The 14,726-nt window shown below is 43.6% G+C and overlaps 1 protein-coding gene and 1 long non-coding RNA gene across 3 annotated transcripts in view; both read right to left on the reverse strand.

Annotated features, from left to right (window-relative positions):
• Window positions 1-14,726, reverse strand: part of LOC125436125 — a 513,530-nt gene that overhangs the window by 447,640 nt on the left and 51,164 nt on the right. The window lies entirely within an intron of this gene.
• On the reverse strand, window positions 423-13,446 carry SLC25A51 (solute carrier family 25 member 51). Of its 2 annotated transcripts, XR_007244999.1 has the most exons (3): window positions 13,302-13,446; window positions 1,263-2,339; window positions 423-1,053 (listed from the first exon to the last, which is right to left on the reverse strand). XR_007244999.1 is itself a non-coding variant. In XM_048502762.1 (2 exons), exon 2 carries the CDS (start codon window positions 2,297-2,299, stop codon window positions 1,418-1,420), a length of 882 nt encoding a protein of 293 aa, XP_048358719.1. In that variant the 5' UTR covers window positions 2,300-2,339; window positions 13,302-13,446; the 3' UTR covers window positions 423-1,417. The 2 variants fall into 2 exon arrangements, 1 of the variants encoding a protein (XP_048358719.1); XM_048502762.1 differs by having other exon boundaries at window positions 423-2,339.

Raw genomic sequence — 14,726 nt, forward strand, 5'->3', positions numbered from 1 at the left:
CTATACAATCTGCTTACTGCAAAAAGTGGATTGTCAATCCTATAAGCAGGCCTCTTTGTGTAATACACATTACAGCCTGGGAGAATGCTCTGACCACTATACATGTCAACAGCGTGGGAAGCAGCTATAATAAATCCTTTTCAACCCAGCAGAAGACCCAAAAAGAACAGCTGTTTACACCATGATATGTTGCCTCCACTGAACTTCGCTAAAAACATGTTCAACTAGAGCAGGGGTCTACAACCTGCGGCTCTCCAGATGTTCAGGGACTACAGTCCCTGAACATCTGGAGAGCCACAGGTTGCAGACCCCTGAACTAGAGAATTTGAAAACTGTTCAGATATGAAAATTGATTTAACCAAGCCAGAATTTTAGAAAAAAAAAACATTAATATGGACTACAATACAGAAGAATTTACAAGCTTTTACATCCCATTAAAATCAGTGAGATTTTAAAACGCTTTATTTTGATTCTGATGCTGTCATTTGTGATTTGCCCCCCACTTTCCAAAGCAGGTTATAAGGAAGCCACCCACTGGGTAGCGAACCCTCTTGCAACTAATTAGCTGTATAAACTACAAAACAAAAATCAACATTGACAAGTTAGGTGACGGCATCTAGCAGGAAGGGAATTGTAAAGCTTTTCAAATGATAATGCTTTTCCCAACTTTTCTTCGACAGTAGTTCACCAGCTAGTTCATCACTGGAGTGATACAGAATTCAGTCTCTGAAATTAAATATTCAATCTTGACAAGATGCCATTCGTCTCAACTGTCTAGCAAAAATGATTTGACAAGTTTTGTACAACTTTTTTAAGGTTTACATCTCTTTTACAGTTTTGGCTGTCTCTTTTCAAAGAGTGAAAGAAAAAAATGCAGGGAGAAAGCAACGTGGTAGCTCGATGGCCACTTTTTACAACATGCAGCTATATTTTACAAAGGAGGCCAAACAGGAAATAGCATCTGTGAATCTTCTGTCCTGTTTACATTTCTTCAAAGTGCGTTCTTTGGATCACCAGGAGTGTTGCGAGAGGCGGAAGGTGATCTGGAGCGAGCTGTGTACAGGCCAACACAAAAATCAGTTTATTAAGCTATGGGTGAATCTATCTACTATTCACAAGCTCACACAAAAGGAAACAATTCAACCAACTAGATATCCCGCTGCCACTCACTCATGCCCATAGTCTTAAAGGACATTAGTCAGACTGAATGCAATTCTATTTTGAACTAAGCAGGCATTGAACCAAACAACTGACATCCTTACCTACTACTGTTTTGCAAATAAGCTCCCTCAAATGTTCCAAAGCTCACTGCTGATACTGCAAGTTTTTTCATGACTAATTTGCTCCCTGGAAATGGACAGCTCAACGTTGGCTGATTGGACAAGAGAGAAAAAAGGAACTTCACCGAAACTACTTTTCATAGCAACTTGAGCAAGAACTCATAGGTTGCATTGATGATGCCCCAGGAGATAAGGGACCGGTGATAATTGAGGTGGGCTCCTCGGAAGAGCTGTGTCACTTTCCGGTCACGCTCCAGCCAGATCTTCATGAAGACTTTGGAGAAAGACTGGAATTCCCCACCAATCTGTGACTGCATGCGGGCCTTCACAACGTTCAGTGGGAAAAAGAGGAAACCCAGCATAGCACCCAAGACCCCTCCGCAAATAAAATCATTGATCAAATGAGTTCTGTAAGTGGTGGCTTCAGGCAAGCACTGTTTGATAGGTCCTCTAAGGCCAAAGAAAAGTGCGTTGCTGGGACCGTTTCGCAGAAGGATCGGCACCAGCCCCCGATAATACTCCCTGATCCCGTGCTCTCGAAGAACCCTGAACGCCTGGAAAGTGTTCGTAAATTTATCGTGATGTTTGTAGTCCTGAAGCAGCACCTGGACACGCTCAAAGGGGGTCAGAACAGCTTCTGTAGTTCCAGCAAGCACCGCAGCCACGCTCCGGGTGAGAAGCTCAGGGACGCTTGTGTGAATGAGGAGCAGGGAGGAAAAATCTTCATACAGACCAAACATTAAAGCCAGGGTTGTGCTCTTCTGCATCAGTGGAGGAAGGACCCCACGGTACAGGTTCCTGAGGCCATCTTTCTGCAGCTGGCGTATGGCATCTCTGGTTCGCACGCCATACAGCTGCTGACGAAACAGGACTTTCTGGATGGGGAAAGTGATGGCGACGTTTGTGATGGCCGCACAGTAGCCACAGACATAATGCTTGCCTGAGCTCACAGTTACCGTGTGGTGGCCAGTTTGGTCTGTCTTTGACTTCTGAAGAACAAGGTCTTCTGAATCCATCATGCTGCATGCCCTGTCTTCACAGGGATATTCTCCTTTCCTCCTGCAAGAAGGCAAAAGAGTGAAGAAAGCAGCACAGCACTCACTTCAGTTTATTGTAAAGAAACCAAAGCAACAGCTAAGTGCCTGTTTCGAGATGGGTTTGATGGGTTGCCTGCAAAGACTCGGGACACCTCAAGAACCAACAAATATTGTGGCATGAACTTTAGGAGTCTGAGACCACTATACTAGATTTATAAAGTTGGCACACACTGTGTTATAAAGATATATTTATTAACCAAGTGCTGATTCCGGTATAGTGGCCAAACCTGCAGAACAAGTCCAGCTACAGCTACTATTTAGGGTTCTTCAAGCTGCGCAGGTGGGAGAACCCCCAGGTTTACAGATAAACATTAGGATTTTTTAAATTAAAAAAGCAAATTTGTGGGTTTCACAAACAGACAAAGTTAAAAACTATGTCTGCGTGTTAGCAGATGCTACAAAATTATACTGGTTGACCGTGGGTGGCATTTTTTAGTTCCCACAGCACACAGACACTGTGGCCATGCCCAGGACCAAGAAGAGGGGCAGAAACCAAGTGAAGACGGGGAAGGCAAGCCATGGGGAGGAAGAACCAGGAGCTGCCTGGGGTCTGGAGAGAAATAAACTAGTAGTGAAGCAGGAAAATTGGAGCTGCACTTGGGGGGGGGGACTGGTTCCTCTGTGTGTGTATGTGGTACAAAAACACACGGAAGCTGAAAAGGGAGTTTGTAACAACTCCCCCTTCTTCTTTGCCTCTGAGATCAGTATAACGACTACCCAGCTTGCTGGGGGTAAAGTGCACATAGGAAAGCAATGACAAACCACCCTGTAACCACCATAATTATAGCAGGGAAATGCTAAAGCCTAAACAAGCAACCCACAACAAAAACTAGACCATAAACTATACACAGACATTACAAATGAAGCTGAGTATCAGAGCAACAAAAGACAAAAATATTTAACACGTGTTCAAAATCACAGGACACTCCTAACACACAAGCAGACAAAATACCTCGTGCAAACATACAAGTATATATAAAGTGCTCAAAGTCTAGAAACAGTCCAAGATAAGCCCCTGGTTTTTCCTGTTTGTTTCGTGGATTTTTCTTCAGTTATCATTCTTAATGTCTTGCTTACAATTTTAAGGGTCACTTTCCCCACATGTATGTTCTAATCATTATATTTAAAAACCATTCCTTAGGATGTGAAGGCATCCAATCAGGCGTGAAGCTAAGTGTTATTGCCTTATCGCAATAACACTCAGCTTCAGGCAGGATTGGGCACCTCATCTTCTAGACTTTAAGCACTCCATATACACTCTTATGTTTGAACAAGATATTCTGTCAAACCCGCCCTGTAAAACATACGGTAGGTTGCCTAGTGAACATCATGATGTGACATCCCTCCATGGGTCAGTAAGGACCCAGTGCTTGCACGGGGAACTACCTTTGCCTTTTTTTTCCCTAAGAGAATGTGTGTGTACAAACACACAAACAACTTAGTACAGTGATGGCGAACCTATGGCACGGGTGCCAGAGGTGGCACTCGGAGCCCTCTCTGTGGGCACGTGCACACAGAGTTCGTCATGTGGAGGGTGGAAAATCACCCCCCCCCCACACACACACACACATATCTACGCTGGCTTGGGCCACTGAGCATGATGTGTGCACACTGCAGTGAGCAGGGAGGACTCGGCTGGTGGGCCTGGTGCCTGTGCTCCGGGTGGCTGTTCCCTGAGGGGGGGGGGGCACGCAGAGGAGGCAAAGATGCTAGAGAGGCACAGAGCGGTGTGTGTGGGACTTGCTGGAGGCTAGAGCAGGCTGGTCCCTGCTCGAGCAGGTAGGGCAGAAGAAGAGGGAGCCAACCAGTTTTTTCTAAAATAAAACCTCAGCATTCATGTTAAATTGCCAGGTTGGCACTTTACGATATATAAGTGGAGTTTGGATTGCAATTTGGGCACTCGGTCTCAAAAAAGGTTCACCATCACTGACTTAGTACAATAACTCATGCATCTGCTGGTGCGCTCCAGATCTCAAAAACTAGTGCAGCAATAAATGTGTTCATCTTTAAGGTACCATGAGTATATTTGCTTGTTTGTTTTGGGGAGGGGGATAGCTAATAAGACTCTCAAACTCAATATGCAACCTTCTACGCATGAAAGACCCCTGGCAAGCCAAACATGGAATTGAAGGAGACATACGGCTTAAAAGGCCTCGGTCATATGATCACATCTATTCTTTTTTCAGCACCACAATCAGCTGATGCAGTCTGGACCATCTCCTATGAGCTGCCCCCTGTCAGGTGTTTCAGTGTGGCAATGGCACCTTATTGAAGAAATCTAACCTGAACACAATATTCCATTGTTTCAGCCAAAGTAATAGCTTACTATGAGCACTTTCACCCAAGCTGAACAGTCCATTGTGAGAAATGGCAAAATCCATTTGGAAACGACTCCTGAAGTATCTTCAAAATGGACTGAAAGTGCATTGTTCAGGATATAAGAAAAGGTGATTCCATTTCTCCTCTGCTACCGGATTTTTCTTTACAACTATTGACGAATATATGACTTTCCCTCTCTGTTCTCTCTTTACTACTATGCAAACAAGCAATACATCTTTCAGGCACTGCATAGTTCCGGTATGACACATAATGCTAGATGAAGAAAAGTTTGGATTTAAACACCACCACACCACCACCCACCCCCAGCTTTCTTTCCTGTAAGGAGACTCAAAAGGACTTACAAATCTTGGAGGCACAATTTCAAACAGCTCCAATACGGAGAAAAAATGGGAGGTGTCTAAAGAAACCAGGATGGATGTCTAAAGAACTCTCAAGTGAGCTATTAAAGGGACATGTACAAGAAATGGAAAAGGGAGGGAAAATACTAAAGAGGAATTCAAACTAATAGCCAAGAAAAGCAAAAGCTCACAATGAGCTCAGACTTGCAGGAGATGTTAAAAACAAAAGGGCTTTTTTGGTTATATACGTAGCAAAAGGAAGACAAAGGAGATGACAGGGACACTGCATGGAGAAGCTCGTGAAATTCTAACAAGGGACAGAGAAAAGTCAAGGAAGCTGGAAAGATGTGGACTACACAATGCAACTGTTAGATGGATTGACTGGCTGATGGTTGACTGGCTGAACACAAAGAGTGCTCATCAATGGCTCATTTTCATCCTGGAGAGAAGTGAGTAGTGGAGTGCCACAGGGTTCTGTCCTGGGCCCAGTGCTATTTTTATCAATGACTTGGATAATGAAATAGGGGGCATGTTAAACAAATTTGCAGATGATACCAAATTAGGAGGGGTAGCTAATACCATGGAGGGCAGGGGCAGGATTCAAAATTATTTGGACAGATTAGAGCTTAGAGCTGCACATGCAGTGATAGCATTGGGCTGGAAAGATAATAAGAAATGGACAATCTCAAAATGGTTGAAATATGTATGGGAACAAATACAGTTAGAAATTTTTGAGATGATGGCAAAAAACATGCCACGGCAAGAGAAATTAAGAGATATTACGAAGATATGGACAATGTTTGTGAACTGGATGAGAGAAGCCGGATTTAACGAAGAATTCTGGAAGAAGAGAATATGAAGAATGGATCTTCTGCTGCTTGCTTGAACAACAGAGAAAAAGAAGAGGGGGAGGGAGGGAAAAAGGGGGGAAAGGTATAGTTAGAAAAATGTATGATATGTAACGGTTACATAAACATTCTATACAATAAAAAAATTTTTTAAAAAAAAGACAGATTAGGGAGCTGGACCAAAACTAACAAAACGAATTTTAACAGAAATAAATGTAAGATTCTACACTTAGGCAGAAAAAATGAAATGCACAGATATAGGATGGGTGACACCTGGCTTGACGACACTACATATGAAAGGGATCTGGGAGTCTTAGCAGACCACACACTGAACACGAGTCAGTAGTGTGATATGGCAGCCAAGAAAGCCAATGCAATTCTGGGATGCATCAATAAGAGTATAGTGTCTAGATCGAGAAAATTGTACCGCTCTTCTCTGCATTGGTCAGACCTCACCTATAGAACTGTGTTCAGTTCTGGGTACTGCAATTTAAGAAGGACACTAACATGCTGGAACGTGTCCAGAGGAGGGTAACCAAAATTATAAAAGGTCTGCAATCCATGCCCTACGAAGAGAGACTTAGGGAACTGGGGATGTTTAGTCTGAAGAAGTGAAGGTTAAGGGGAGACATGATAGGTATGTTTAAATATTTGAAGGGATGTCATGTTGAAGAAGGAGCAAGCTTGTTTTCTGCTGCCTCAGAGACTAGGACATGGAGTAATGGATTCAAGGTGCAGGAAAAGAGATTCCACCTAAACATGAGGAAGAACTTTCTGACTGTCAGGGCTGTTCGACAGTGGAATTCACTGCCTTGGAGAGTGATGAAGCCTCCTTCTTCGGAGGTTTTTAAAACAGAGGCTAGATTAACATATATCGGGAGTGCTTTGATTGTTTATTCCTGCATGGCAGGGGGTTGGACTTGGTGGCCCTTGTGGTCTTTTCCAACTCTAGGATTCTATGATCTATGATTCTATGATCCTTGACCCTTCCTCTCCTCACAGTAGACACCTTGTGAGGTAGGTGGGGCTGAGAGAGTTCTAAAGAACTGTGAAACTAACCTGGTTCAACAGATAACAAATCCTGTTCACCTGATAGGAATCCACTGACCATGTGGAGGAGTGGGGAATCAAACCCAGTTCTACAGATTCGAGTTCACCTGCTCTTAACAACAATACCTTTCTCTTTCCCCAAGAAAGATGACATAAACAAGAAATGAAAATAAGCACAAGAATCCCCCCAAAAGTGCAGACACTGAATTGTGAGGGTAAGGCTGAAAACTTGACTGTCCCTTTTCTTGTTCAAGCCAAGAACAGCGACCTTTATGTATCAAGGTAGCAAAAAAATCTCTTCTGGTATACTTCAGTCTGTTTGCGGTTGTCTTAAGTTGAACCCAATGAATGTTACATTGACTACTGGGTAAATGTTATCATGTGGAAGTTGTAAAAGTTATTAGGTGTGCATGCGCATTTATTTATCCATGGTTGGAGGACTTCCTGAGCTGAGACCACACCCTCAAATAAGCAAACAACCTTGCAAGTCTCGTTCCCTTTTTATTGTTTCCTATCTTCTAGTACTTCGCTCAGCTAAATAAATAGATTGCTTCAAGTCTCACCCTTGTTCTCAAGCAATTTCACTTTCTGACTTTCTTTTTCTAGAGCTCTGGGTAAGAAGCTTCCTGGATGACCTCAGGTCAGTCACAGGTTGTTGTTTTTTCAGGCTAACTTGCCTTGCAGGTGAAAGTGGAGAAAGAGAATCCCCTGAGCTCCTTCAAGGCACAGTGGGATAAAATGGTGGGATAAAATCCTAAAGTATAATAAGAAACAAAGCAAGGCCTATTCCTCACCAGCAGATGAGCAGCACACAAGGTGTCTCTCTGCGACACTGATGACACAATGAATTAACAACCACCTTTGTAATGGAAGAAGCACAGAGAATCCTACAACTGACTACCCACCGTTCAGTCTAAGCTATGACAGAGCACCTAATCAACAGCAGCTAATGTAAAGTCTGTGCCTATTTCTTTTCCACTTGAACCATCTAGCTTCCAAAATTGGAGGGGATTTCAGGTGGGGTGAGAAGGGGGCGCTATTTGATTTGGTGGACAAGATGGTGGTCATTCTCAGACTGTTCCTCCACAAGGGTCAAACCCTACTCAGGGCTATATTCCTACAGATTAATTCTAAATTATTCAAATTAGCTGCTCAAATGCAAACACAAGTGCTTCCCAGAGCCCTTCCAAACATGCGTGCCAGTAGCAGGTACTTCCAAATGGCTCAAAAAAATAGTGGCTCAACAGAGTTTCACAACCCACACATTCAAGACCATAGTTTAGGGTCTATAAGGCTCATTCCAACTCTAGAATGCCATGATTCTGCAATACAGACAAAAGATTGACAGTGAAGCAAGTTTCCTTTGTCTGGTACTGTTTTTTCTTTTGGTCCATCACCAAAGAAATTTCTGTTTCATTCAACAGTCAGTTAAAATGAGCACTGCTGTCAGTTGAGCTGTTGTGTTTGTCCGGATTGTTCTGATTCTTCTTGGCTTTTAGTCTGGGGCATGTTTTTTCTCTGCTATCATGACTTTGGATGTTCTATTTTTACACTACTTATTTTAGGCTGAATTATTTATTTTATGCCCCTATTAATACACTTTTTAGTCTGCCATATTATTTTATCTGATTTTTTTTTAATTGCCTTTTAATTTTATTGCATTGTGCTTTGCTGTTCCCTGGGCTGGCTTGGTGATTTGGGTGAGGAAAAGAGACATATAAATGTTTTAAATACCGCAATTATGGGAAGGAGAACATTCTTTTTTGGCAGAGCTTCGCCGATCAACCCATTTGCCAAGGCGAGTCCAGCAAACATTCAGTCAAAGCAGCATTTCATTAGATCCAGTTACAGCTCCATTTCTTGGGACTGGGGTTGCTTTGCTTGAAGAGCCCCAGGTGAACATGCAGGAGTTACTCTGGATGAGGCAACCTTATTTCTGTACTGCTCAACACATTTTAACAATGGATTGGGGTACATAAATCCTGAATCCTTCCACAAGAAAGATATACATTTAAGAACCAGTCTGTATACTGCCTTATGCATGGCCCAGCTGCCTTTTCATGGTGATCTCCTAGTTAAGGGGTGGCCAACCTATGGCACTCCAGATGTTCATGGACTGCAATTCCCAGCAGTCCCTGCCAGCAGTCCCTGTTGGGAATTGTAGTCCATGAACATCTGGAGTGCCATAGGTTGGCCACCCCTGTCCTAGTTCCTGTATTGTTGTTCCCTGTCTGGGATACCACACAACCTTTCTTGCTAGTCTAGAAAATCTCCTTTCCAGCATAAATGGTCTTTGATGTTAACCACAGAGAGGCATTATGTCAATGAGGAAGCAGCTGGGGAACAAATACAGTTCTCTGGAAAGGGATGGGACAGTGTGCTTTTAACTCTGCTTCCGCCAGTGGACAAAGCTCTCAGCTACAGGAACGTGGTACTCTGGACAGTTCCTCTAGTCCTTCACACCAGGGCTCAGCAAATCCCTGATGCCAGGCTGCCGAGACATTTCAACGTGGCACTGAGTGTTTTCAGCTATAATTTTATTACAGTATCTCTCAGCGCAAGTAGAAAAGTTGGATCCAACCACTTCTTCTGTTGTTGAAAAAAACATGAAATCGTTGACTACCCAAAAGGGCATTTGGCATCTTGTCTGGGGCTGAAATAAGAAGGAAAATTGGCCTAGATGACTGGATTCAACTCGAAGCTCATGTTATCATTTCACTTCAGAATATTTTGTTGTGTGACCCAACAAATGTGCACTAAGTGCCTGCCATTGCTTTTTTTAATACAAACTTAACTATTCACTATTCAGTTCTTAACCGTGTGTGTTTTATACTGACCCCAAAGCAACTATGGAATTATAGGAAATTATAAGAAAGTTCGGCTGGGCTAGGGCTAGAGCAGTGGTTCTCAACCTTCCTAATGCCGCGACCCTTTAATACAGTTCCTCATGTTGTGGTGACCCCCAACCCTAACATTTATCCATTTTACAGACGGAGAACACTGATGCAGAGGGTCTTAGGCGACCCCTGTGAAAGAGTCATTTGACCCCCAAAGGGGTCATGAACTCCGAGGTTGAGAACCACTGAGCTAGAGGTTAGTTTCTGCAACTACATCCAGGGTTACTCCTATTTTTAGTTACCGGTATATTTACTATTATCCCTTCGTCATAGGCTTTAATAAAATTGCCGAGAACTGTGAAGAGGTAAGGATTAGGCTTTCCATTGCAATAATTAGAACATTTTGTCATTAAAATACAGGAAGGCTGAAAAATTAGCTGAGCCTCGTGGTGCAGAATAGTAAGCTGCAGTACTGCAGGCAAAGTTTTACTTATAACCAGAGTTTGATCCCAACGGATGGTGGCCGGCTCAAGGTTAACTCAGTCTTCAGTCCTTCTGTGGTTGGTAAAATGAGGACCCAGCTAGTTGGGGATAAAGTGTAGACAACTGGGGAAGACAATGGCAAACCACCCCATAAACATAGTCTGCCCAGTAAGTGCTGTGATGTGACGTCACCTTATGAATCAAAAATGACCTGGTGCTTGCACAGGAGACTACCTTTACCTCTTACCTAAATGTTTGGACTATCTTCTAGAGCCAATGAAAACTTCTCAAGTCCTGCTGTAAGCACTCTCTAGACAAACAGTGCAAGAGTTAAGCTGCTACTCCGTCAAGTTTCCACCACTCTTTCTTTCTCAGCATGTTAAAATGAACTGTTTGTGTACCACAGTTACATAATACATGAGAAAGTATAATTATGCAGCTTTTATCTGTAACGTTTATGCTCGATTTCAGTTGCAAGCCCCACCCACTGCAATGCAATTGCTTCATGAAAGGCAGGCCAAGATTTATGCTGGGAAGGTCTAGAGTTGAGGTCTTGGCTGCAGTTTTGTCAGGATTTCCCAATAGATCCCACAACCTTCTGACCCTTCCTTCCATCTTTGCTTTGTCAAATCCTTTGTTTTGAGATAGGATGTAGGATAGATCATCAGTTTTGTGCTTCTAATGTCAGATTCAAGCTCCTTCTCATCCCCCACCCAGGAACCAGAGGCAAAAGAAAAGCCAATAGAACCGTAAGATTTTGAATGGTATTAAAGGCATGTTCGTTTCGGCTTATTGTCAAAACTTCCCTATTCACAACCCATATTCATAAGCTGTGCATTTCCTCCCACACCCTGCAAACATTCCTTGTTAGCTTCTCAACAAAGGCAGCCTCACATTGTCAAGTTATAGGGTGGAAAATCTGTGTAACTGGCTAAGAATGAAGAGGTTGATTTTCTATGTTCTTCACCATACAGCGTGCCTTAACAAACACTCATTTTGGAGTGCATCTGTACACAGCTCCCAACTCAAATTACAGCTATGGGATACCACAAGTGAAAAACACAAATGTTCAAGGCGAGCCAGCATTTTGATCCATGACTTGCAGCTTGTGTTTGATCCCTCCTCCTCCTAATTAAATCCTCACACCTTTCTAAAGGCATAAATCGCTGACATTTCAAAACTCTTGCTTTGCGGCTCGCTCAAGCTACCTCAGCTACACACAATGAATACAATAGGTAGCCCAGGATTTATATAAGAATGCTGTGATGTTCAAAACACAAGTAGTTTTCCTTGCAGCAGCACTGTAATGTATGTATGGAGTTGAGGTCTGGCTAAGGTGATTCAAAGCAGTTCACAGCGCACATTCTTATTACACCTCTCTTATTGACCTTCTGCGTGGTTGATCAGGCATCATAGAGGGCAAGAGATGGTACCTAGTCACTGAAGTTCATGGGCACTGTGGCTAATTTACCACTTTCCACCAAGGCCAGTAGAAACAACCCATAGCCAAATCTCAAATGTAAAACTCACATGGCAAAAGGGAATATCCCAGGAGCTGTGAGTATGTGTGAGCACCAGTATTCTCTGCCTCTTCTCTATGCGTTCATTACAACAGTCTTGCATTGAAAGTCTACAAAAATTATGTACCCAAAATATGCTTTGGAGGTGGTTATTTTACCAATGCATACCCATGTCAGTCATTAGCAAAACGACAACTGACAAAAAAAATGCTGCCATGCCACTGCAGGTACAAGGGATTACTTGCATACCCAAATTATGCCACATTCTTTACCTGCCAACATAATTTTTGTCCCACAACATTCACAAGGCTTTACAGGTGCCCCACAACCTGCATGGAGTTAACTAATCAATATTTCTTTGCTGTTTGCTTGTGTTCCACTTATCCTCCCGCGGAGTCCAGTGAATGCTAATTTTATTCCATTTTGTGACTTCTTCAGAGTAGAGAAGCCTCTTCTTTTTAGCATTTGCCAAGAACACGGCAAATGTTAAAGAAGGCCCAGAAAAGAGGCTTTTAGATTTTCATCAGGTAATATATGAACGCTGGGTTTGCAGGATCTATTGCTGTCTGTGTGCAACTGGAATGAGGAAAGCAATTATTCTACCTTGGCAGAACTCCATGTGCTTCTAATCTACATGGTGGGTGTGCATAACTCATGGATCTCTGTATGGTCTAAAGACATGACGAGGTCTCACAGGACATTTAAACAGAGAAATGTACACTTATGCCTATGCAAACTTACAGTCCAACTTATTTGTTGAGAATGAATGCATCCGATACCCACTTCTACACCCACTTGAATGGGCACCCTTAGCTCTCTCTGTGCCCCCCCCCCCCCAACTCTAAACAGGAGTTTGTTTGACTTTTAGGGTGCCTGGGGCAGCTCATTTCCCAGAGGGCTTTCCAATTTACAGTAGGGGCCAAAAGAAAACCATCCCTTATCCTGCTGTAGAAATAACCAAAAGTGCAAAGTATATGCATTTTGAGGAATACTTCTCCTACTCTGGACTAGGCATTGCCACCTTCTTACCAACCTTGCTCTTGCATTTTTTTCCATTTCCCCCCCAAGCCTGTGCTAGACTCGTGTGCAAACTGTTATCAAAAAAGCAATGACGAAAGCAAATTCAATAAAGTGAAGAAGGGGAGGCAACACTATTTGGAAGTGGGGGGGGGCAACAACCTGGGACATCATAAAACATGTGTTTTTTTTCCAATGGGGAAGAAATTAGTACAAAAATTGCAATTCCTAATTTGGGAGGAGGGGCCCAGAGAGCCAACAAAAATCATTTGATAAGCTTTCATGTAACATCTGGTTGGAAAGAGGCAGCAGCCAGCTTTGTCTGGGGGGGAAAGGGGGTGAGACTCTAAGAGGGCCCTTGTTTCGCCACAGCCCTGCCCTTGCTGGAGGTCAGTGGCGGGGCCACCTGCAAGAAGGCCCGGCCTGCTCTTCTTATCCTCGCCCGCCCTGCGCGCGCCCCTCGCCTGGCCAATCCCAGCCGAGTCACTCACCAGCCCGGGCTCCATGGCGGCGGAAGACCACTCGCTCAACCCGCGCATGCGCGTTGCGTCGCCGCCGAGCGCGCCCTCTGAGAAGAAGGAGCGGGTCTGACCGGCCGGGACGCAACCCTCCCCTGACCACGCCCCCTGGGCCACACCCTTCCCTTCGCTCCGGAGAGACGCGCGTGACGTCGGAGGTGACGAGCCTCCCCGGCGATCACGTGCGACGCGTGACGGTTGTCGTTTCCACTTTCCCACCCATTTCGAAGAGAAGCGCGCTCACGCGTTCGGTCTGCCGAAGAACACGCCGCTGCGGGAGCGCGCGCACTTCCTCACGCCCGCGGGTGTTCATTCACCCGTCGCATAAATCGCGGGAGCGCGCAGCTGCTGCCCAGCGAGTGTGTGGGGTGTCTGTGCATTCGGGGAGGTTATATTGTACTTTAAAGACTATCAACATTTATTTCAATAAAAGCTTTAATGATCCAGAGATCATTTCTTCTCATGTGTCATCTGTGTGGACGGTTAAAGAAGTGAAGCGCTTTCTTTTTCATTTCTGTAGTGAAGTGCAGTCATTGTGACATTTGTATAATGAAGCAAAGAGTAATCTTGTACATAGTGGACACTAAAGGAAACCAAACTTTCTTATCTCTTATTTGTTTTTATGAAATCTTCTCTATAATGAAGAAGTTAATAGCCATATCAACTAATAGGAGCCATGGGGAGGGCAGAAAAGCCATTTGATCTGGGCTTCAAGCTCAGAGGGTGTCTTTGCTTTTATTTTATTGCACTTGGGAAGTTTTGCAACCTACTTTTATATACATCAGCGGTTCTCAATCTGGGGGGTCGCCTAAGACTCTCTGCATCAGTGTTCTCCGTCTGCAAAATGGATAAATGTTAGGGTTGGGGGTCACCACACCATGAGGAACTGTATTAAAGGGTCACGGCATTAGGAAGGTTGAGAACCACTGATATATATCATGTGTCATCATTTAAAAATGTTTCTTATGTCTCTGACCCACAAAAAATTGATGTGGAAGAGGACTACTCTATACCTCTGAGAGAGCTTGCCGCTGCCTCCTCTCCCCCCCCCCTCTCTCTCTATATATATAGAGAGAGAGAGAGAGAGACGGTAAAAGCATATTTTAGGAGGGAGTGGAAAAGAAGTACAGTCCCATTTCCTAAAGTGAAGCAGAACAACCACTCTAGACATAACTGATCATTGCTGAGTGTCAAGCAGGTGATTCTTGAATAAAAGGTATTTCTTTGGTTTTATAATACCTAATTATTTACAGCAGTTATGCAGTGTCCACCAAACAGCCATTCAGAATGAGACTGTAGTATTCATTTTTATTTTGGAAACTGCAGTGTAGATTCTTGTAAGGAAAACCTATGCGGAAAAGCTTTAATACAGTATTTAAAATGTTATTTTTTCCATTC

This window comes from Sphaerodactylus townsendi, linkage group LG07 (genome assembly GCF_021028975.2).
Source record: "Sphaerodactylus townsendi isolate TG3544 linkage group LG07, MPM_Stown_v2.3, whole genome shotgun sequence".
Taxonomy (NCBI): domain Eukaryota; kingdom Metazoa; phylum Chordata; class Lepidosauria; order Squamata; family Sphaerodactylidae; genus Sphaerodactylus; species Sphaerodactylus townsendi.